Source organism: Vidua chalybeata, chromosome 15 (assembly GCF_026979565.1).
Source record: "Vidua chalybeata isolate OUT-0048 chromosome 15, bVidCha1 merged haplotype, whole genome shotgun sequence".
Classification (NCBI taxonomy): domain Eukaryota; kingdom Metazoa; phylum Chordata; class Aves; order Passeriformes; family Viduidae; genus Vidua; species Vidua chalybeata.
In genome coordinates, this window is record NC_071544.1 from 2,604,154 (window position 1) to 2,628,398 (window position 24,245).

Here is a 24,245-nt window from a genome sequence, read left to right on the forward strand (position 1 = left end):
TAAAACATCCAGCATTTAGATGGCTAAATTTGGGCAGAAGAACCATCTTGGGAATTAACCTTTACCCATGCACCTCTACCCCCAAAGAAGTTCTGCAATAATTCCTATGTGACTGATTCATCAACTTATTAGAACTATGGAGTAGGTAATTGGCCTCCCAAGAAGAATCCTTGCCTATGACCTGGGCAAGGAAATATTCATATCTACCTAGCAAGTCCTTTCTCTGAAACATGTGTAAGTCTGGTCACATATTTGCAAGAAAAGCAAGAAATATATATCCAAAAATTAAAAACTGACGATGAGAAGGGATATCAGCATGATCAGATAAGTGCAGAGGTGACCATAGGAAAAAAGACTGAAAGAGATCAACTTGGTTAGCTTGGTAAAACAAAGGCTAAGAAAGGATGTGGTTGCTTTCTATGCCGTGGATGAAGCAAGATGCAAAGAGGGAAAGAACTACTCATACTAAAAGGGAATTGCTGGCACAAAATCAAAAGCCTACAAACTCATAGCAAAGAACAGTTGGCAGGATGTCAGAAGAGCATTTCAAAGCCTTAGAGGAATTACTTTCCAATAGGAATAATGGGCACAGCCTAGTGAATTTTTAAATTAAAATCATTCTTTTTACAATTAGAATTTAAATATTTGAATTTCAGTATTTAAGATTAAATTTTGACTGATACAGGAAAGGACTGGACTTGATCTAAATTATGTTTTCTTGTGTTATGCTTTCATACAAAGATTGCCCTTCCTTGGCCTATGTGGTGATTCAACCCCATCCTTCCCTTCCCTTTATCCATCTCCAAATACAATCATATTAATCTCCACATCACCTCAAGCCCTTTTTCTCAACCAGCTCCTCCTGTCACTCTCCTTTCCCCTACCTCTAAAAATAACACTCCAAGGCAGGCATCAGAGCGGAACATTTCAGCCCAGGCATTTGTGGAGTTTACAAGCCTCAGCATTGTTTTGCTGAACACATCCTTCTGTGTGAAAGGAAACTGGAGTGCTCAGAAGAAGGCATTTCCCTCACTGAATTTTCTTTGATCACTGCTCCTTCCAGGATTTTCCAGGCCTGACTCCAAGAGTGACTTTCATAGCCAAGAAATCTTCCTAAAAACCGAATTCTTGTAATGTGGACATGAGACTGCTGGTTCTGGACAGGTTGTTATTAGCACTGACAGGAGGAATTGGGAAGGTGCTTCACTCTTACACTTGCTGTGTTATTCCCATCAGAATGAGCCACAGGGAGGGCTTGCACACACATCTGCTCTTCACTTGTGTGAGGAAGCTGCTGATGCTTAGCCTGCAGCAGTTCAGCCTCAATTGCCAGCCTGTCTCAATGGAAGTGGATCCATTTTTGTCACAGGAAATGCATGCCATGTTGTGCAAAATTATTCCACTCCCATTACAGTTGAGTGAGAAAAATTCTCCTTTGCAAGGTTTGCATCTATTTTTGGATGTAACCTAAATATCCAATGCCAAGTCACAGAGAGGTCACTATGCTCTGAATGTAGAAATATCTCACAGGCCTTTTGTGCAGCACAATGGCCAACAGAAGCAAACAAAGGAAGTGGAGCAATCCATGGCTACATGACAATCCCAGAAATCAGTCAGGGAACCACTGCTTACTTTAGTAATCACTTGTGCCTTTGTCTCTTGTACAGCACAGCAGCGCACTCAGCTTTTCACTTAGCTGCCATTTACGCCATGCTGCAGAAAGACACAACAAAACACTGAAAAAGATACAATTACAGTTTACTCTACTGCTCTTATGGCCATACACAGAGCTATTCATAGCTCTAACCCAAATAGAAAACATAAAAGCACACATGGGTCTCATGCGTCTGCATGTGTAAAAACATTCAAGCCTATTGTTTAATTCAGTAGCAAAAGCAGAACAGGAATAAAGAAATCAACCTAAATTTTGAAAATACACCTTCTTTCTGGAAATTCAATTAAATTTTCGTATATGCAGCCCTTTTTCTATCCTACACATACTGAAAATTGTAATCACCATCTCAATTTTAAAAACCAACAAAATAAAAATCAGGTCTGATAAAATTGTAATTTTTAAATACTTTTCAGTGCTTTGAATGATAACTATGAAGTTGCTCCTAATGCCTTTTAAATATTTGTTGCTTTCTTTTTGTTGCATTTATATTCTTAGGGAGCAATACAATCACCCCTCCTCAAAAGCTCAAAAGGTCATGTAGGTTTATATTTTTAACTCCAAATGAGCTAGTCTGAAAGTACTTACAGACTGCATTTAGTCAACATCCAAAATTAAATTTTAAATTTTTAACCAAAATTTCTAATGGTAGATGCCTACATACATAATATATGTATATATAATTCTACAGCTCAAATCACTGGAATGATCAGCACCGAGTTCATAATACCCAGCATGATTTTAGTTTCAAAGGTAGATGGATTTTTGCAGTCTCTGCCTCTTCTCCCCTACTCAGCTCACTTAATGTAAACCCTTTGGACTTTCCACATAAGCCACATCTATGGTTGCCCATCTCTGAGTATTAGAAGCCAAGGAAATAAAATTGCCAAAGATGACATCTGGGATTTATTTTGCCCACTATCAAAAGCTGCAAAAAGATGTGTCATGTTACAATTCTAAAAATTCACCTGAATGACTGAAATACAGCAAGATACAAAGAGACAATTACAGTTGTTCTGATTATGGAGATTAGGGATACTTGGGCATTTTTATTATTATTTGGTTCTCTAATGTGTTGCTAACCTGAGTTTCCAGAGCTTGTTCAACTGGATCAAAATTAATTAGTTGTGACAGTTTTTTGAGGGGTTTTGTTGGGGTTTTTTGTTGTTGTTGTTGTTATATATATGTCATCACCATTATTAGTTTTGCAATTACAAACTTTACTCTCCAGCCAAAGTTACACCCCCCAGATACTGTCAGGGCTCTTGCAGACACCTTCTGAGTCAAGATATTGCCAAAACACTTTTCACCTCCCCATTACAAAGGTTCTAACTCAAGTTCTGTTTGTTTTTCAGATCCTCAAATAAGCAATGATATTCCCAAAGTATCCAAAGCATTAGGTACAGATTCTTCTTTGCATACTGCCAACTGCTATTTTCCTAGACTCTACAGGCTCTTAAGGAAGGACATCAACTCTTCTGCTTTTGCAAGACCTAGATATTCCACACACCCCTCTTTGAACAGTGAGAAACCCACAACATCTGCAACCCTCTGCTGCTGCAGGGAACAGGATTTAAATCTAATTATGAGTGATTAAACACTAGGAAAACCATCATGTGTAAATCAAATCTGGTCAACACATAAATAAGGGAAGGCATGACGAACTAATTGCATTATGAAGAGCAAATTTGGAACTTATCTTGGAGGGAAAGCTTACCAAAATTCACTACTTGGAAATTCAAGAGGTATAAACCAAAATGTTATATAGTTGAATGTAAATTTGATTGTCCAAAGAAGTTATCGTAGCTACCTTTCCATCAAGGTTCCAAGAGGAGCTGGGCATTTACATATATTTAAAGGTACAATAAAGATTTCAAAGGTGAAAATAAATATAATGCCTACAGATTTAGGACAGCCTGTAATAGTTGTAAACTAGAATAAAGAACAACAGCAGAAAGCAGATTGCACCATGTCTGCCTATCCTGAGTTCTTACATTTCCCTTGGAAACATCTGGAGCAGCTCCTAGCAGACACAGAGCACTGGTCTGGAGAGACCCAGCAGTGGTCAGTTACTGTTATGCACACCAAGGAATTTGACAGTCTGCAGGCAAAACATCTCAAAAGTTCATAAAAATATAAAGACGACTCACAGTACCTATTAAAAATAGATACAAGAGAACTGAATCTTGGACAAGTAATGCAGCAACACCCAGCAGATTAGGCCTGCAGACATAGCCCACCGTGTAGCCCTACGCTGTGATCACAGCAGGATATTTTCTCCTGCAAAATCACTCATACTACTGAGAAGAAGCCAGCTTGGTCAGAGGCCTGGAAGAGAATTATTTTAGATTCACAAAACCCATGGATTGCTTGGAAAGTGAGATGAGCACTCCAAGTCATATTTCCTAAAGAGGTGCTGGTTATGGAATTACAGCTATTCCACCACAGAGTTACCTTAGGCATTGCAAACCAGCATCTTGGCTCAAAAAAATACTCCCCCTCAATGAAAAAAAAAAAAAAATCTCAGGAATGTCAGGGCAGGGATAAAAAAATACTAAAAAAAATCACAGCAGACTCTACACAGTGTATATTAGAACCACACATTGAGTAGAAACTTCATGGACTCTTAACATGCCCCTGCTTAGCTCTCTGAAGGCAATGGCTTGGCTTGCAAGGTATTTCGTCTTCACTTACAATTTTACCTTCAGTCATGTCTGAAGGTCCTTAATGTTCACAGCGGAAAAAAAAAAATCTCTTTTGTCATCCCATGACAATATTTCAGCCAAAGAGATTCATGGCTTTAGGAAATACATAAAAGAAGCTGAAATTTCCTCCAGGTGCCATGAATTGACAGCTGTTTTCCTGCAAATGCCCTCCGAATGTTCTGCACTGAGCAGCCTAGTGCAGGCACAAGGCCTGGGAGAAAACAAGTGAAAGGAAGAAGCACTTACCACGAGGACAGCGCTCAAGCGGTCACTTTGGACCTGCTGCACTTGGATGCAGGGTCCTGGCACTTGTAACCTTGAGCCACTAGGAACATTCCCAGCATCTCCATTTGGGATGCTGCTGTTACTAGGCCCAAGACCTACAGATGCCCTGTACAAGTAGGTGTGAGTGAGTTTACCCACACCAGTGACCTCCAGCATGTCTGGTGGCAGGTGGGAGCTGGGCAGCATGTGCACACTGTAGCAATACTTTTTATAGTCCTCAGCTGGGCAGCAGCAGCCACTGCAGCAGCATGTCCGGCACCGGCAGAGCCGGATGATGGCGAGGAAGAAGATGAACGCCGCGAAGATGAACGAGACACAGGCAAGGGAAACGATCAAGTAGATGTTTGTGGCGTTGAGCAGTGGTGGTGGCTCCCCGCTGTCATCGAAGTCCGGCAGTGCCTGGGGCAGGGTGTCAGCCAGCAGGATGCCCACCGTCACGGTGGAGGAGAGCGGCGGATCCCCGTGGTCCCGCACCACCACAACCACCTTGTGCTTGAGGAAGTCGGTGGAGCGCATGGAGCGCGTGGTGCGCAGCTCGCCGGTGTGCGGGGACAGCTGGAACAGGGTGGAGTCGGAGGAATGGGCAAGGTGATAGGAAAGCCAGGCATTCTGCGCGTTGTCCTCGTCATCTGCCACCACTTTGGTCACCAGGTAGTCCTCATCAGCCAGGCGGGGCACAACTTCCACAGCTACCGAGCCGTTCTGGCTGGTGGGGTACAGGATGGACGGGGCATTGTCATTCTGGTCTGAGATGTAAACATTCACTGTTATGGCAGCACTCAAGGCTGGTGACCCATTGTCCTTGGCTTCCACTTGGAAATGGAAGCTCCTAAGCTGCTCAAAATCAAAGGCACGTTTTGCATAGATGCTCCCATTGGCCAAGTTCATAGACAAAATGCTGGTCAGGGCACTGCCTGCAACTGTGGAATTCCTGAGCGTGTAAGAGACCCGTCCATTCTCCCCTATATCAGGGTCAGATGCCGAGACCTGGTAGAGAAAAGCACCAAGTGGATTGTTCTCCTCCACAAACACATCGAATGCATCAGCACTGAAGACAGGGGGGTTATCATTCACGTCAGAAATCTGCACCCAAACAGTCTTCTGAGTGGTGAGAGGAGGAGAACCCAAGTCCGTGGCAGTAATGGTGATGTTGTACTCACTGATCAGCTCTCGGTCCAGAAGCTCACTGGTGACAAGGCTGTAGTAGTTTTGAAGGGAAGGCTTTAACTGGAAGGGAAGGTTTTCAGAGATCTGGCAGGTTACTTTCCCATTCTCCCCAGGGTCCTTATCCAAAATACTCAGCAGAGCTATCACTGTGCCAGGAACAGCATCTTCAGGAATGGGACTGGAAAGGGATGTAATTGTAATCTCTGGGCCGTGATTGTTCACATCTGTGATTTCCACCAGCAGCTTAGCTGTGCTGGACATGCCAAATGCCCCATTATCCCTTGCCTCAATCAGCATCTCAAGAAGGGGTCTCTGAACAGCTAAAACGCCATTGACTGTCACCTCCCCAGTGTGTGGGTGAATTGAGAACATTCGCTGTAAGTCAGCAGAAGTTGTATTGCTAAAGGAATACCTGACCTCTCCATTTGGACCTTCATCCAAGTCCGTGGCGTGCACTTGGACTACCAAAGTGCCACTGGGGGAGTTCTCCAAGATGCTCGCCCTGTAGACAGAGTGCTCAAATTCTGGTGCATTGTCATTGGTATCCAGTACAGTCACAATGACCGGGACATCACCAGACTTTGGAGGGTTCCCACCATCTTTGGCTGTAAGCACAAGTCTGTGAGTGGCTTGCTGCTCCCTGTCTAAGGCTTTCTTCAGCACCAATTCAGGATATTTACTCCCATCCCCACGTATCTGCATTTCCAAATAGAAATGTTCATCAGGGCTCAGAGTATAATTCTGGACACTGTTAGCACCTTCATCAAGATCTTGGGCGTTGGGGAGTGTAAACCGTGCCCCAGGTGACAGGAACTCTGGCATGTTTATATGATATTCACTTAAGGGAAAGCTGGGGGAGTTGTCATTTATGTCCAAGACTTTGAATTCCATCCTATAAAGCTCTAGAGGGTTTTCTAATACGAGCTCGTAATTCAGAAGACAGACAGACTTTAACTCACAAAGCTGCTCTCTGTCTATGGGCTCGTTAACAGACAAAGCCCCTGTGCTGGCATTTATATTAAAATATTGCTTACTTGAACCGGTGATCATGCGAAATTTCCGAGCTGAAAGTGTAGCTGCATCTATTCCTAAATCCTTTGCTATGTTCCCAACAGACGCTCCACGCTCTGTTTCCTCGGCGATGGAATACACTATTTGCCCGTCCGCGGTGCAGCAAATAAGGCAGAAAACCATTAAATAGCCCCGCATGCTTCCTCCCCTGGCTCAGCTCCCCGCAGACCGGCTCAGCAGGAACATAATCCAGAATTTCAGCAAACACCCCAAGTTCCCGGCGCGAAGCGATCGGGCACCGGGGGCGCCCCGGCGGCAAGTTCGGTGCGGTGCAGGCGCGGGAGGCTCCGCGGCGGCTCCGCTCCCCCCCCGGCCGTGCCGCCGGCTGCCGTGCGGGGCTCGGCGGCAGCTCCGCAGCGCTGCGCCCGCCGCCGCCGCTCGCTGTGACCGGAGCTCCGGCCCCGCGCCGTTCTTAGACGGGCGGCGGCGGCGGCGCCACCCAGAGGCCGCGGCGACACCCGCGGCACCGGGGGAGGGGGCTGCGCTCCCCCCGCCGCCGCTGTCCCGCCGGCCGGCGGCCGCTCCTCCTCCCCTTCTCTTCTTCCCCTCTTGTTTTAACGCCCCGACGGAGATGGAGCGGGGGGCTGCGCGCAGCCGAGTGCGCGTCATGGATGTGTTTCCGTGAAAAAGAGATGCAGAGCAGAGCCCCCTCCTCCCTCCGCTCCTCGCGGGAGAGGCAGCGAGAGGATGCGCTGTCAGAGAGCCGCGGTGGAAGGGAAAGGTGGATGAGAAGTGACAGGCATCGGCTAAACATGGGTCAGCACAGCCCAGACACGCTCCGGCTGAGCACAACATTTCCCAGAGGGGTTTTAAGAGCACAATTAAAGGAGGCAGTCGACTCTACTTCTGTTAAACTTTACGGGGAAAAAAAAAAAAAAAAGAAAAAAAAAAAACAGGGAGAAAAAGAGAATATTAAAAAAGGAAAAAGAAAACGGCTCTTTCCTGCTTCACTGTTTCACCTTCTGAACAAGGGAAATTAACACCAATTATTGGAGAGAAGGGTCTCTGCTCTGACAGTCAGATCACCCTCAGCCACAGAGGAGCTCCCAACCAGCATTCCAAAGCAGGATGGGGGTGGCTCGGGTGGCAGGGGGAAATGGGAGGCTGCAGCAGTTCAATTACTCACATAGAAATAAATATCGGCACCAAAGAGGTTTTGCATGTAGGACATGCCCAGGAATTGTGGGGAGAGACAAGCTGATACCACACAGAGACTGCAAATCATGAGTGAAAAAAAATAACATCAAAGCTCTCTGCTCCCCCAGCTTTCCACACAGAGGGAACGGTTACCAAATGCACCCCAAAGCAGGTACGAGAGGGCAGAAAAGCATTCGAAAATATCCTCCTGGAAAACCTTCCTGGAATGATCTTCAGCAGCAGTTTATACAGATGGGCCCTGACAGCACCTCCATCTCCTCTGTTTCCACTTCCCTTCTGTGAGAGCTTGTTATGATGAGATCCTGATCGATCAAAAGCAAGACGCTATAAATGTGTAACAAGGACAGATCTTAACCCTTCTCATATTCATTTTGTTTCTTTCTGCAGCTGAGAATTTCCAGGCAAGTGAAACAGAACATTTCAATTATATATAGTGTACACAGGGCCTTTCAAAAAGGGAGAAAATCTGGAGCACAGCCAAAAGTTGTACATTAAATTAAAAAAAAAAAAAATCAATACATCTCTTTGCATCTTCACAACTCAGCAAAGCCTCACAGTGAGGTTCTCATCCTGGCACGCTGGAATAGATCTTGGTCTGCTCCAGTACAACTGTCTGCAGATGTGATTTTTTTAACTCCAGAAGGTCCTGGCAGTACCTGAATGTTGTATTTTACTTCTGCTCATTGATGCTACCGAATCCCTTACAGCTCAGGGGTAGTAGGGGTGGCAGCAGAAAGCTGAGAGAAAGCTACAGAGCTGCTGCTGTGCTTCCACCTCAATTCACAGAGGACATAAATCTGTCAATAACCCATTGCACACCGTATACAATGCAAGTACTCATGGTTTGCTGCTTATTCCGTTTTCTTTTCATGACTGTTATGTGCAGAAATGCCCAGTTCCTATCCAATCATTACAGAATTGTCATCCAGACTCCCCCCACTCCCAATCTGCCCTAGATTCCTCTTCTGCAACAATGTCATCTACAATACCTGAAAAGCTGCTGGGTTTTCTGCTCTGTAGTGATGCACAGTCGTTCCAAACACCCTGAACCAATGCAATAACATCAATTAAAGTCACAGGAAAGACTGATGTATTTCCTTAATATTAACCTGCAGCAAGGATGAATCCATCTGTCCGGGAAGAGCTGAAAAGCCACATGTTGATCCCTCAGGTGCACACACAGGTAAAACACACAGCCCCTACCTGCTCGTCTGTGACTCAGTTTACAATGAAGAAACGTAAGAATTTTGGGCTCAGCATCATCCTGTTGAGCAGACAAACCCCCTCAAATGCAGATTTTCCTCAAATATAATATTGGATTGACAAGCTGTAGTTATTCATTGTGGTGCCTGAAATACTAGCAGAAATCAGCAGAAACTGATTAGTGAATGGCCAAAATCAAAGTAATTTCACATTTGCCTCTCAGAAGAACTCATCTTTTGAGAAGTATCAGCAGCCTACAATGATATTAGTCTTTATTCCATTCATTTACTACTCATTAACCATGAAATAAGTTCTTCATCTTTCTGCTACATCTCTAATTTTGCAGCATCACCCAGTGCTTGTTTACAGGACTCTAAGTGAATTTGTCTTCACTTGTTTTTAACATTATTTTTAAACCTCACCACCCTGCTTTAGTTTTGGCATAGCTTGTCCTCTGGTCATTTTCCACTGTGGACAGTGATGTGTCAGATAACTTTGTTCACCAGAATGTGCATGTAGCCAGCACCATCTCGGCACCCAGATCCTACCACGCTGCCTTCCCAATCCAGCACACGAGTGTCTGATCCCCACACCACTCAGGTAAACAGCTCTGGGTCACAGCCAAGATCCCCGAGGGCCAGTTACAACACAGACACTTCTGCCATGAAGGGAATAACACAATTGTGCCACGGGGGCGGAATCCAGCCGTGCCCGTTGTGTGAAGCCACTGCTCTGCTTGGCTGAGTCCCACGCGTGTTCCTCCCTGTTTGTTTGTGCTTTCCCTTCCACATCCAGCTCAAGGCACTCTCAAGTGTGCCTTTATACACAGGGTCCCTACACACTTTTTGGACCACCCTTCCGCCTAATCCTTCTTTTCAGGGTCTCCAGTCTCAAAGGTCTCCTCTCCATTTCAATTCACTGACCCTAATTACATTACTAGGCTGTAGTAAAGAATTAAGTTGTATTACACACCTTTAACACAGACACTTCCCTTGGTATCACAGCAGACAATTAAGCTCTGTTTAAACCCCCTCATCTTACGCTTGCCTTCAGTTTGCCATATCCAAACCATTCCCTATTCCCTTCTCTCCGCTGGACCCATTCTCAGAGCCCGTTTGACCCAACTCACGGAGGAATTCATCTTTGTGATCCTCCTGAGGTACCATTCACTTCTACACGACCCCTCATCGTGTCTCACTCCCTGACGTGTTCAGAGAGCTCTTCCTCCACGTTCCTCTGCCCGCCAGGCGCTTGCCCTTACACCGCCTGGGAGCGCACTCATTCTCCCTCCCTGCTTTACATTCGCAGCCAATCCTCCCCTTTTCCTGCGGTTAGACGTCGCTAGTCCAGCCACGCACGTTGTGCTCAGAGCAGTGGTGGCTGCCAGAAGAAACTGTTAAACCAGCAAAGGCAAAAACGAAAAGTGAAGACCAAAACCGGTTTGTGTTATGGCTGTGGAGCACCACACGAAGGGACACTGGTGTTTGAACATCATCATTACGTCAGCGATGATTTAAAAGCGCCGTTCCCGCGGGCAATGCATCAGAGGTAGTGCCTTCGATGGAGGTTTGCAGGACACGTCCTGCGCGGTGCTGGGGCTTGGGACAATCCCAGGGGCGCTCACCAGAACTGAGGGGCGCCCATTGGTGCTAAATTAGGACACTGAACTTCAGCGGGAGACAGCAGGGGAATCTGTGAAGGAGAACGGATGGAACAACAGCTCTGCTGTTTCTCCTCCCAAGGAAACCGATGAGCTCTGCGCGGTGCAGGTGCCCCCGGAGGGCAGCTCCAGCCTTCACCGCCGCCCGAAAGGAGCACATGAAAAGCTCCCACAGTAATGGGAACCTGGCAGGGCATAGGGTCTGCCTGCGAACCAAGGACGACCGGACCTCGGACCGAGCCCAGATCGACAGCACGGAGCCGCCGATGGAGGTGCAAGCACCCCGCTATCCCCTTTCACACGAGAGGAAGGACGGTGGTGCCGCGGCGACCCGAAACACCGGGCTCCTCCTGCTCGGGAGGTGTGGCAGGCAGCCCGCGCTGAACCCTGCGGGAGCCCCCCAGCCCAGACTCGCTCTCAGCCCCGCGCTTCTCCCGGTGGATGGGACGGAAAGAACTTTGGCAGCATCGCCGCGCTGATCTGCTCTGAGCCCCTCTTCTTTGCCAAGGCAGGCTGTGCCTACTGGCAGAGCGAGCAGTGGTGTCAGAATGCCCTTCAAAAAGCTCGCAGCTGCTCCTTGGGGACGCGGGAGCAGAGATGACTTTTAGCTATCAGCAGCCCCGAATAACAATCTCATACGCAGAGGATTTCTAGAATCCCACGAAAATCCTCATTACCCACATCGAGGCACAGAAACATGGACCACTACATGCTATTCAGTACATCGCAGGCAAGATCTCGTCTCTTTAACACGAGGACACAGATCGATCCGTTAACCCCCACCGGACTTGACGGAAGCTGCCGGGGAGGACACCAGCGACAGCGAGTACGGGGGCTCAGTCCCGCTCGGGCGGCAGGAGCGGCTCCGAGCCGAGCACCCGGAGTCTGACAACTCCGAGGCAGCCGAGCCGAGCATTTCCCTGCCTGTGAAATCTCGTTTGGAAGATGCAAAACATCCCTCGGCCACCACGGCGGAGCAGGCGCTGCTGCCGCTCCCGCTCCGCTTCTCCCGCCCCCGGAGCCGCCCGCAGAAGCGCTCGGGAGCGCTCCCGGCTGCCAGCGCCGCCTCGGCTGCCAGGATCGCGCTGTGCCTGATAGCACCGCCTTAATCAGCATCACTCTCCACAACAACGTGCGGCGGTAAGAACAGCCTGGGCTTGCAGCGACTGACAGCTCTGCGCGAAATCGTTTATTCAGGGCACTGACGGATATTCTAGAGCCTTCTGTTAACCACTCCTGCCCAGACTGTTCCACGAAGTAAAAGCATCCACGAGCTGTTTCTAAAGTTAAGACTGCTTTATGTTTCTAACAGAAATATTGAAATATTTTCTTGATATTGTATGTATATAACAAACCCCGATAAATTCTTCAACTCATTACAGTCAGGGAAACCAAGGGGAAACCGAACAGCAGCCAAATCCTGCCCTGCCCCGAACGATCGGCACTGAGACCCCCACATCGCCCTTAATCATAACATAAAGAAAGGAGTCACTTCCCACACCTGTGCGCAAATGCTGTTTCTCCATCTTCTACAGAGGTAGTTAAATCTGTTTATAAGCTTAAAACAGACGTTTTTCCTTTAGAAAACCGTGGTTCCATCACACCAATGTGAATAAAGGAAAGACGCGACAGTTCTACAGGGCTGGGGTACCGTGCTACTCACGAGTGAAGTAATTCACGCATAATTAAGTGGTGATGACCCACTCCGCTTCAGCACGCGACTCCCGTTCACGATCAAAGGAGACTAAATAAACAATCCCCAGCAAATACACAAAGAACTCAAAGCCGGTACTAAGTGATCTAAGAGAAGAAAAGAGAAAATCGTGGGATACATTCAAATGCTTTTCTACGGATCGACGAGAGATAACCCACTCCTAGGATACTTTTGAAAAAGGACGTGAAGTTTTCAAAATTCGTTGCTGTTTTCTCTACACCTATAAGCACCATTCTAGTAATTTTGGAAACAACGATCCATCATTTAAATTCTAAAGTCTGTGTCCTTCCTCTAAAGAGCTCTGTTAGTTCAAAACCCAACCAAATGTACTTTGCCAAAATAAAAGTACCGCGTTTACAGATATCACTGTAAAAATATGGGGGTTAACCAAAGGAATTGAATGCATAACACGCAATTATGTACGTACTGCTTGTTTTTATTACCCCGGCTGCTTTACACGTTTCACTTTTAAGCTATAGAGAAAATTAAATTAAATAGATCTTCCCTTTTCCTTTTAAAAATTGCTTTAATTTTCTGACACTGAACAAGAAACACTAAACATGACCCCGAAGTCTTCTTATCTCAAAGAGTGCTTTGAAGTTGGCCGAGATGAGAACCGAGTCAATTCAGTGCCATCAGCGCACGGACAAGATTAGCTGAAATATAAGGGTGTTGAAAACAACTTGGTAATTAAACAATCGCTCTCTCCGTCGGGAAATCACTGAGGAAAACAGTACTGAAACTGTTCTCTTGGTATTTTCTGCTCTGCTGCTGAGAAAGCCAAAAGCTTTCAACCTGCCATCACTGAACCACTGAATACCACACACAGAAGTTTTCCGTTATAATTTTCCCTTAATAAATTTCCCGCCTCTCTCAACTCCCACCAAATTTGGACTCTTCTTTCTGCAGCGCATTTCTGTACGGTTGAGATAAAAGAGACAACCCATCACTACGAAGAGTGAGACCAGGCCGTGGGGAATGGTAAATTACCACCCCCTCCCTCAAACAGTTCTCAATTTTCCCACAAAGTATCCTGGATTTTCCTTCACCCCACCCTCACACACGCACATATTTTTGATGGACTTCCAGAGAAAGAACAACGCTCACAACTTCCACCAACATTTCATCCGCACTTATCGCCCCAAAATTACCACATAATGTATTTTACTTTCTCAAGAGGGGCGAATCGCGACAATCACAAAGCTTCTAAATCTAAAAACGCATCAGCGCGTCTTGGCGCTTGACTGATAAGACATCAAATAAGCGTAAAGGCACCTGGTTCAAAGACACGATTACATTCACTTTGAGGAAGATATCAAACTACTGAACGACTCACAAGTTGAAAGGCTCTTAAAACAAGAAAATAAATTATCCCTTAACACCTAGTACTGCAATTTGACTCCCAGGAGGCATTAAAAACCAAAAAATTACAAACGCCATTAAAAAAAACAATGTCCGATGCAAGATACTTTTTTAAAAGTGAAAGAAGAAAACACGGATATTGTGAGGGGCAGTCACGTATAAAGAAAATGAAATTTCAAAATAAGGCAGATTATCAGGTCTAAATGCAACATGCTGCAAAGCCAGGATGCCGCTCTAAAACTCTTATCACAGAAAAGATGTTTTGATACATGGAAGATTTATGTATTAAGTAAATCGTACTACCAAAGACAGAGAAACAAAAACGTAAGTTTTCGAAGACTCTTACCACGCTTGAAGCAAGAGGGGAGAGAGACGGCCCCTTCCCAGCAGAACCGATTTCTGCAGCAGGACCGGGCGGCGGCGGAGGGAAGTTGGGGCTGAAAACCATGAGGTCGCTCTTGGCCGCGCCGTCCGCCACGCACAGGCTGCGGCTGTGGCGCTGCGAGTACGACCAGCTGCCCACTTCGCTGGCGCACACGAGCGTCGTGGGCCCGGGCCCCGAGAGCACGGCCGCCCGCGGCGCCCAGCGCGACGCCCCGTACAGCACCACGGCCAGCAGGAAGAGGCTCGACACCGCGCAGATGGCCACCACCAGCCACACGTTGGTCGCCGCGCTCGCCGCGCCGGGGCCGAGCTCCACGCCCAGCGCCGACCGCGACACCGACGACGACGACGACGAGGATCCCGCGGCCGCGGCCGCCGCCGCCTCGGCGGCCTCGACCAGCGACACGCTGAGCGTGGCCGTGGCCGAGCGCGCCGGCTCGCCGTGGTCGCGCACGACGATCAGCAGCCTCTGGCGAGGCCCGTCCGCCTCGTCCAGCGCCCGCGCCGTGCTCACCTCGCCGCTGTAGAGCCCCACGCGGAACGGGCCCTTGCCCCGCGGCTCCCACAGCTCGTAGCGCAGCCACGCGTTGTAGCCCGAGTCGGCGTCCACGGCGCGGATCTTCGCCACCACCTGCCCCGCCGGCGCCCCCCACGCCGCCCACGCCCACAGCGTGCCCGACTCCGAGCCCGCGCCCGCCGCCGCCTCCGCCGCCGCCTCCGCTGCCGCCACGCCGCCCGCCTCCGGTGCCGAGCCCGCGGGCGGCAGCAGCGCCGGCGCGTTGTCGTTCTCGTCCAGCACGAAGAGCTGCACCGTGGCGTTGCCGCACAGCGGCGGCTCCCCCGCGTCCACCGCGCGCACCTCGAACTGCAGCACCTGCAGCTCCTCGTAGTCCAGGGGCCGCAGCGCCCACAGACGCCCGCTCTCCGCGTCCACCGACACGTAGCTCGACGCCGCCCGCCAGCCGCCGCCGCCCGCGCCGCCCTCCCACACCGAGTAGCTGACGCGCCCGTTGCCCGCCTCGTCCGGGTCCCGCGCCCACAGCCGCGCCAGCTCCGCGCCCGCCGCGTTGTTCTCCCGCGCCAGCACCGTGTACACGGCCTGCGCGAACGCGGGCGCGTTGTCGTTCACGTCCGACACCGGCACCCGCAGCCCGCGGCTGGCGCGCAGCGCCGGCGCCCCGCCGTCCTCCGCACGCACCTCCACCTCGTACTCCGACACCCGCTCCCGGTCCAGCGCCTCGCGCAGCACCAGCGAGTACGAGCCCGCGAACGTCGCCTCCAGACCGAACGGCGACGCCGGCCACACCCAGCACCGCACGCGCCCGTTCTCCCCCGAGTCCCGGTCCGACACGCTCAGCAGGGCCACCACCGTCCCCACCGACGCGTCCTCCGCCACCGGCACCGACAGCGACGTCACCCGCACCTCCGGCGCGTTGTCGTTCACGTCCAGCACCTCCAGCACCACCTTGCAGTGACCCGACAGCGGGGGTGAGCCTTTGTCCATCGCTTCTACAGGGATCTCGTAACTATCCGTTTCTTCATAGTCTAATTTGCCTTGAAGTCTGATTTCTCCTTTGTTTTCGTCGATAGTGAACATTTCTTTAACTTTTGTACTCACCCGTCTACTAAATAAATATATAGTATCACTATTGATCCCTTCGTCAGGATCCGTGGCACTAAGCGTGACTAACAGAGTCCCGATCTCTGAACCTTCTAGAGCTTTAACTTTATACACCGACTGGTTGAATTGGGGCGCGTTGTCGTTTGCATCCAGCACCGAGATCACCAGCTCCATTGTCCCACTCAGAGACGGCCGGCCCCCGTCACTTGCTGTCAGCACCAGCCGGTGAACGGGAATTGTCTCACGGTCCAAAGCTTTCGTTAAAATAAGACCCAAAGACGCACTCTGGTCATTATTCCCCTGATGATCAAGACTGAAATACTCGCTGGGGCTGAGGGTATAGGAGAGCTGAGCATTCGTTCCTATATCCGCATCTGATGCGCCCTCCAGAGGGAAACGAGAGCCCGGCACAGACAATTCCGCGATGTTAAGGGTTTCTTCGTCCACCCGGAAGATGGGGGCATTGTCGTTGATGTCGGTGACCTCCAGCTCCACATGGAAGACGCGCAGCGGCCGCTCCAGCAGCACCTCCAGGCGCAGCCCGCACGGCGCGCTCTTGCCGCACAGCTCCTCCCGGTCGAGCCGCGAGCTCACCAGCAGCGCGCCGCTCGCCCCGCTCACCTCCACGCTCGCCCGCCGGCCCTGCGCCACCAGCCGCAGCCGCCGCGCCTCCGCCTCGCCCGCCTCCAGGCCCAGGTCCTGCGCCAGACGGCCCACCACCGTGCCGGCCTTGGCTTCCTCCGCCACCGAGTAGCGCACCTGCCCGCCCGCCAGCGCCCAGGCCGCCTGCAGCACCAGCACCCGCAGAACGGGCCCCCACCGCATCGCTGCCGCTGCCGCCTCCGATCCCTTCCCTGGCCCTGACCGGCTCTCCGCCACTCCCCCGGCGATCGCCTCAGGGTCTCCCTGGAAGGAGCGGCACGCCGCTCCGCTTTCTGGGCGCTCCGCCCGGGCTCTCCGCCGCATCCTTCCTCCCGCTGACGGCACCGTGACCGAGGCTCGGGGAGGAGCTGCCGCCCTTCCGTGTCTCACGGCGCCTTCGCGGCCAACAGCGGCACCTGGTGTCCGACCGCGGCTCGTTCCGCGAGCAGCCGCCTGCTGCCCTCCTCCCGCTGCCGCTGCGGCTCCGGGCGGGGATGGACCTGCCGTGCTCCGCCCGCTCGGCCGACGCGCTCCGAGATTTCCCTTCCGAACACTGCCTTCCTCCGCAGCGGTAATAGTTGGTCCTTTTGTCTCCTCCTCTTCTCCTTCTCCTCTTCCTCTTCTCCTTCCTTCAGGCACTTTAATTGAGAAGTACACTTGCCAAAATGTACATATAATTGAACGCCCATATTAACGCAGGAGTCATACCTAGGAATATCTTCACTGCATAAAGCCTACCCCACCTCTGATCTCCGGGCTTTATCTTCTCCTATGCCTGAGGAGGCATAACTCAATTTTCTCATGTATGTCTTCTTCTGGAAGTTACTTCAGCTGTTTTCTCTACAGAATAAGACTGTATCCTCGATCTTCCATCTATAGAAAGTACTCAGGTCTTCAGAAGATATAGATTCACATATAATGTATTTGGTCTAGTCCAGGAATGCTCGAAACGAACAGAAATTGCTTACCTTTTCATGGCTTTGTGACACGGATGTAGCTGAGCAATTCCACACAGTGTCCTCGGTTTTTTGTAGAGTAAATAATACAGTAAACACATCATACTACAAAGGGTACCTATCCATTGCAGAATTGTTTTGCCTTCTGCAGTATATTTCCAACCGAGTAAAGCATCAGCAAATACCAATTCCAAAGACTTCCAACTCCATCAGCGACACCCTAACTCTACGCTCTAAACATAATCGACAGAGCAGAAATCCTCTCAGAAGGGTGAAACAGCTCAGGGAACCTGAACTCTCTCATCTTTATGTGTCAGTATTTTCTCTAGGTTTATCCCCCAAGTGTAGCTGCACAATGAAGATCAAGGTCTTGATTATCATTTTTAGGCAGGTAGAAATTCACATTACAGCAAAACAATGTGCCTGTTACTGATGGAGGTGAGCTGCTGCAGGACACAGCAGAATCATTCAACCATGACACAACTGAAGACAAGGTAAAAGGGTTGCACCACTGTTCTGGCAAGGCACAGATTCATCTCATAACAGGTTCCCAGGCTCCCACCTCATCTACTGACATAAATGCAAAGAGCCTCTTCTCTACACAGCTACAGCACTTTCTGCTGCCCTGCCCTATAGGCCAGGCAGTAACATAAACCAGGGAATTTCACAGATTAGTGAGTTGCTGGTTCTACCACAGGAAGAATCAACGATGAATGCCCCTGGGGGTAAAAAACAACAACAAAAAAGGAACATACAAAAAACTAAAAAAGTCCAGATAGGTCTCTCGATAGATATTTTTAATTACACCTGTTGCTATTCTCACTGTTCTCTTGATTTATCTCTAGGCCTCTATTGTTAGGCCTGTGTTCAAGGATCACTATTCAAAATTTCTGGGAAGCAGGACTGAAAAAGCAGACAGGTTTTTTCCCATCCTCTCAAATCCCTGCTGTATTGCCAGCATTTCTGTATCCGTTTCTATGAAGGCAGAAACAAATGAAACCGACAGCCTCACAATTTTCTCTCGAAGTAAAATTGACCTTAAGAGACTACAAGACAATGAACCACAGTGATGGCGAGGGGCACAGACTCTGAAATAAAAGAGCATTATTTGGCAGCATGGCTTTCACTCACAATTGCCACAATTGCCATCTCCTGATAAAGTCAAGCTAAATCGCTCTCTGGAAATCGGGAGTTTCAAGCATCATCCATCTTCGTATTCACATGCTTTTCATAAGGCAAGCACACAATGAGACAAAAAAAATCAGTTTATTTTAAGAAGTATTCTCAGGGAAGGGAAAACCAAAATTAAATTAAGTAAACACAAAAAAGATAATGTCAAAACCCCACAACATCCTAGACATACAATGCCTATGACCTGAGATGCTTCTACAAATACATTAATCCACCAAAAACAAGTCCTCTACCAACAGGTCTTGCTCGGTCTAGCACTAGAGCTGCACATTTTGACATCTACTTCGGTGTGTGTTCTTCTGCAATTAAGTGCCTTACCTTAGAAAGTGCATTTCAATCATACTTAGCAGGGGGAAATGTGAAATACATCTGTCTTTTTCATGCCCATAGTAATTCTGTAGTACTTCACAAACTAATATATGCCATGCACGGTGAAGAGGCAGAAATTTTAGATATAGATTTCCGTTTCAGAGGCGAATCAAAAAGGAGGACAGACTTCTGAGTAAGAAAAGACTGGAAACCAGCAATTCACAGCAGGCAAAAGCAAGGAATTCATTAGAACTGCCCCTGTAATACAGGGAATTGTGGGCAAGTGAAGATCCCCCATTCTAAATGAAAGACTGAAAGAGGCACTCAGACTTCTGATTAAAGCCACAGATGGAAAGAAAACCAGACCTGATAACACCAGCAAGATAAGGTAAACATTGCAGTCAGGCAGAAATCTTTGTCAATAATTGTTCCATTTACTATTTCATGAGGGGATCTCAGAAAGTCATGAACAATGAAGTATCAAAGATTAGAGGAGATATCACCGTATGGAGCAGAGTTCAAATACAGGTCTGCTGAAAAGAACTGCAGAAAGAGCTGAATACTCTGAAGACCTGGGTAGGAAAATGGCAAAATATTTTGAATGCAGGGGATTACAAATCTGAGTACAAAAGAAAAAGATGTGGCTTCAAGACAGACTGTGACTGTTTTCTGAAACAGCCACTGAAGGATCTAAAATTACAAAATAGAGAAGAAAGTGACATATAGATGAATTCCATTCTGAGCGCCACCAAAACTGCAAGACTCACGAGACACTGCAAGCAAGTATTTCATTCAACTTGGCAAAGAGGGCAGCAACATTTAAGTATTTTGCAGATCTGCACTCCTAAACAAGGTAAGAAGAAGAGAAGATCACAGTGGCATAAAAAAACTGCTGCGATGTAACAGATTACAGACCACGAAGAAAAGTGATAATGAAACCAGCATTCAAAGGGTAAACGACCATGAAAGACGGACCGCCCCCGCGGCGGGAGGGCGGAGCCCGGCTCCGGACAGCAACTGCAGTGGGGGCGGGTGGGAGCGGACTGAGCGAGAAAGGAAGGACCACTGACCGTGTCGAGGAGAGCGGAGGGCTCCGGCTGCGTGTCCTTGGGCGCGGGGCCGGGCGGCGGCGGAGGGAAGTTGGGGCTGAAAACCATGAGGTCGCTCTTGGCCGCGCCGTCCGGCACGCACAGGCTGCGGCTGTGGCGCTGCGAGTACGACCAGCTGCCCACTTCGCTGGCGCACACGAGCGTCGTGGGCCCGGGCCCCGAGAGCACGGCCGCCCGCGGCGCCCAGCGCGACGCCCCGTACAGCACCACGGCCAGCAGGAAGAGGCTCGACACCGCGCAGATGGCCACCACCAGCCACACGTTGGTCGCCGCGCTCGCCGCGCCGGGGCCGAGCTCCACGCCCAGCGCCGACCGCGACACCGACGACGACGACGACGACGACGAGGATCCCGCGGCCGCGGCCGCCGCCGCCTCGGCGGCCTCGACCAGCGACACGCTGAGCGTGGCCGTGGCCGAGCGCGCCGGCTCGCCGTGGTCGCGCACGACGATCAGCAGCCTCTGGCGAGGCCCGTCCGCCTCGTCCAGCGCCCGCGCCGTGCTCACCTCGCCGCTGTAGAGCCCCACGCGGAACGGGCCCTTGCCCCGCGGCTCCCACAGCTCGTAGCGCAGCCACGCGTTGTAGCCCGAGTCGGCGTCCACGGCGCGGATCTTCGCCACCACCTGCCCCGCCGGCGCCCCCCACGCCGCCCACGCCCACAGCGTGCCCGACTCCGAGCCCGCGCCCGCCGCCGCCGCCGCCTCCGCTGCCGCCACGCCGCCCGCCTCCGGTGCCGAGCCCGCGGGCGGCAGCAGCGCCGGCGCGTTGTCGTTCTCGTCCAGCACGAAGAGCTGCACCGTGGCGTTGCCGCACAGCGGCGGCTCCCCCGCGTCCACCGCGCGCACCTCGAACTGCAGCACCTGCAGCTCCTCGTAGTCCAGGGGCCGCAGCGCCCACAGACGCCCGCTCTCCGCGTCCACCGACACGTAGCTCGACGCCGCCCGCCAGCCGCCGCCGCCCGCGCCGCCCTCCCACACCGAGTAGCTGACGCGCCCGTTGCCCGCCTCGTCCGGGTCCCGCGCCCACAGCCGCGCCAGCTCCGCGCCCGCCGCGTTGTTCTCCCGCGCCAGCACCGTGTACACGGCCTGCGCGAACGCGGGCGCGTTGTCGTTCACGTCCGACACCGGCACCCGCAGCCCGCGGCTGGCGCGCAGCGCCGGCGCCCCGCCGTCCTCCGCACGCACCTCCACCTCGTACTCCGACACCCGCTCCCGGTCCAGCGCCTCGCGCAGCACCAGCGAGTACGAGCCCGCGAACGTCGCCTCCAGACCGAACGGCGACGCCGGCCACACCCAGCACCGCACGCGCCCGTTCTCCCCCGAGTCCCGGTCCGACACGCTCAGCAGGGCCACCACCGTCCCCACCGACGCGTCCTCCGCCACCGGCACCGACAGCGACGTCACCCGCACCTCCGGCGCGTTGTCGTTCACGTCCAGCACCTCAAGCTCCACGCTGCAGTGTCCCGACAGCGGAGGAGTCCCTTTATCTGTCGCTTCGACTTGCAATTCGTGTAAACGGACGTCTTCGAAGTCCAAAGTACCTTTCAGTCTGATCTCGCCCGTCTTGGTGTCAATCGTAAAGAGTTCTTTGTTAGCGATAGGAGTCGAAGTCAAGATGCTGTAAGAAAACTCTTTATTGCTTCCTTCGTCCGAATCCGTGGCATTCACACGTGTTACGAGCGTCCCCTCTGTAGTGTTCTCCGGTAGCTGCACTTTATACACCGACTGGTTGAACTGGGGCGCGTTGTCGTTTGCATCCAGCACCGAGATCACCAGCTCCATTGTCCCCGTCAGAGACGGCCGGCCCCCGTCACTCGCTGTCAGCACCAGCCGGTGCACGGGAATCGTCTCGCGGTCTAAAGACTTTGCGAGTACCAGAAATAGAGACTTCCTGCTTTCATCAGACGATTTAACATCGAGTGTAAAATACTCACTGGGGCTGAGTGTGTAGGAGAGCTGCGCGTTAGTTCCTATATCCGCATCCGACGCGCCCTCCAGAGGGAAACGAGAGCCCGGCACAGACGATTCCGCGATGCTGATGTTTTTGCGGGCGGCGGGGAAGATGGGGGCATTGTCGTTGATGTCGGTGACCTCCAGCTCCACATGGAAGACGCGCAGCGGCCGCTCCAGCAGCACCTCCAGGCGCAGCGCGCACGGCGCGCTCTTGCCGCACAGCTCCTCCCGGTCGAGCCGCGAGCTCACCAGCAGCGCGCCGCTCGCCCCGCTCACCTCCACGCTCGCCCGCCGGCCCTGCGCCACCAGCCGCAGCCGCCGCGCCTCCGCCTCGCCCGCCTCCAGGCCCAGGTCCTGCGCCAGACGGCCCACCACCGTGCCGGCCTTGGCTTCCTCCGCCACCGAGTAGCGCACCTGCCCGCCCGCCAGCGCCCAGGCCGCCTGCAGCACCAGCACCCGCAGCACCGCCGCACACCAGCGCTCTCCCATCGCCGCCGCCGCCGCCGCTGTGGCCGCCGCCGCTCTGGCTGCCGGCCCCGGCCCGGGCCCCGCACGGCTCCCCGCCGCCGCCCGGACGCACCGGCTCTGCTGCCCGGCCCGCGCCGCCCCCCCGCGCTCACAGCCGGGCTCTCCGCCGCACCGGGGCGGAGCCGCCCACACGCCGTTCCTGAGCCTGCAGCGACACCGTGCGCTGCTCCGCCGCCTCACCCGATCCGCCACAGCGCCGCTGCCTCCGTTCTCTCATGGCCGTCTGCTCTGCTTTTTCTTCTTACAGTGCTCCTTTTATATTTTATCTTTTGGTCCTTTCCCGCTGCTCTCTTCTTTCCCCTTCTGGTATCTCGCCAGCCGTCTCCAGCGCCAGGCAGCAGAAAAAGCCAGCCAGATCCACGAACCCGACTTACGTGTTATTAGCGTCGGACCGCAGAGTATTCTAATCGAGGCGGAGCCTGCTGAGAACCAGCTTTACCCAATGATTAGAGGTAAGGTCCTTGTGTACTGCTCATCTCCTTTGTTGTTGTTTTCTTTCTCCTCTTTCTCTTCTCCCATTCTTAATTACCTCCTTGTGTCATTCCTTCATAGCATCTTCTGTCTTCTTCTTCTCTCACTCATTTTATGTCCCCCTTTCTTGGTCTCCTCCCTTTCTGTGTACTTTGAGAGCATCTGTGCCATACCAGTAAATTTGTCCGTCCTTCCTTCCCTTTTCCCATCTTCCTCCATCCTCCTCACTGTCCTTATGCACACACATACTTACTCTCTTCTTCTTTATGTCTGTTACCAATATATTTTTCCATTACTTCACTCTCCCCATGAAGCACGAACACGACATTGGTGACAGTTCTCATTCCTCTCCATTGACAGTGGTGACAGTTCTCCTTCCTCTCTGTTGTCACCTTTCATCTCTCTGCTCAAGGAGCAAATTTCCTGCTCACTTCAAGTCTATGCCAGACTGACAGAGTGCTCTTTCACCTCACCTTCTGGAAGGAAACCACACTCTTCAGGCCCCATCCTCTCAATGGAGAAAATTCACAGCCCTCTGGAACACACGCCAAATCCCTAGGTATTTCGACATCAGTGCAAATAGACTTTACCAAGCACAAACAACCCTGGGTGATCTTCAGGAACTCAAAGCCATCAAGGCCCAGCACACCAATCCTTCCTGAATGCTGGAAAAAAACATGGAGCAACCACATCCTCCGAACATTCTCCATATACTTCAATGAAGAACTGTTCTTCAGGCCTCATTTGCCACCTGCATGCTGAATGTAAATATCTGGCTTCATATTTCAAGCAGGCCAGCACAATCAGAAACGTGCTGCAAGAATGTCCACCCCCAGGGGCATATTCTCCGTGGAATTCCTCTGTGCAGCCTGATCCACAGGGTAAAGGCAACAGAGTAATTTTATCTGTGTCATTTTCTCGGAGAACACACCCCAGACTCCCAGCACATCCACTCTGAGAGATGTGTTAGGGTCCCTCCTTCATCCGTGCTTCCTGTTATTTGTTCATACTGTGTCTGGAGAAAGACGATAGGAATGAGAGGAGGCAGTGGTGCTCTGCTGATCCAGTAAAGGAATCACAGAACATT

The 24,245-nt window shown here is 51.3% G+C and overlaps 1 protein-coding gene across 4 annotated transcripts in view; it reads right to left on the bottom strand.

The window, feature by feature from the left end:
- The window catches only part of LOC128795543 (protocadherin alpha-C2-like), a 93,155-nt gene extending 70,474 nt beyond the window's left edge, over positions 1-22,681 (bottom strand). For 3 of the 4 annotated variants that reach the window (XM_053956382.1, XM_053956381.1, XM_053956380.1), the window contains exon 1: positions 20,171-22,681. In XM_053956382.1, coding sequence (XP_053812357.1) covers positions 20,171-22,648 — 2,478 coding nt within the window. In that variant the 5' untranslated portion in view covers positions 22,649-22,681. Of the gene's footprint in view, positions 1-4,623; positions 7,054-20,170 lie in introns of those variants that run through there. The other variant, XM_053956383.1, reaches the window with a different exon arrangement.
- Between the last annotated feature and the right edge of the window lie 1,564 nt (positions 22,682-24,245).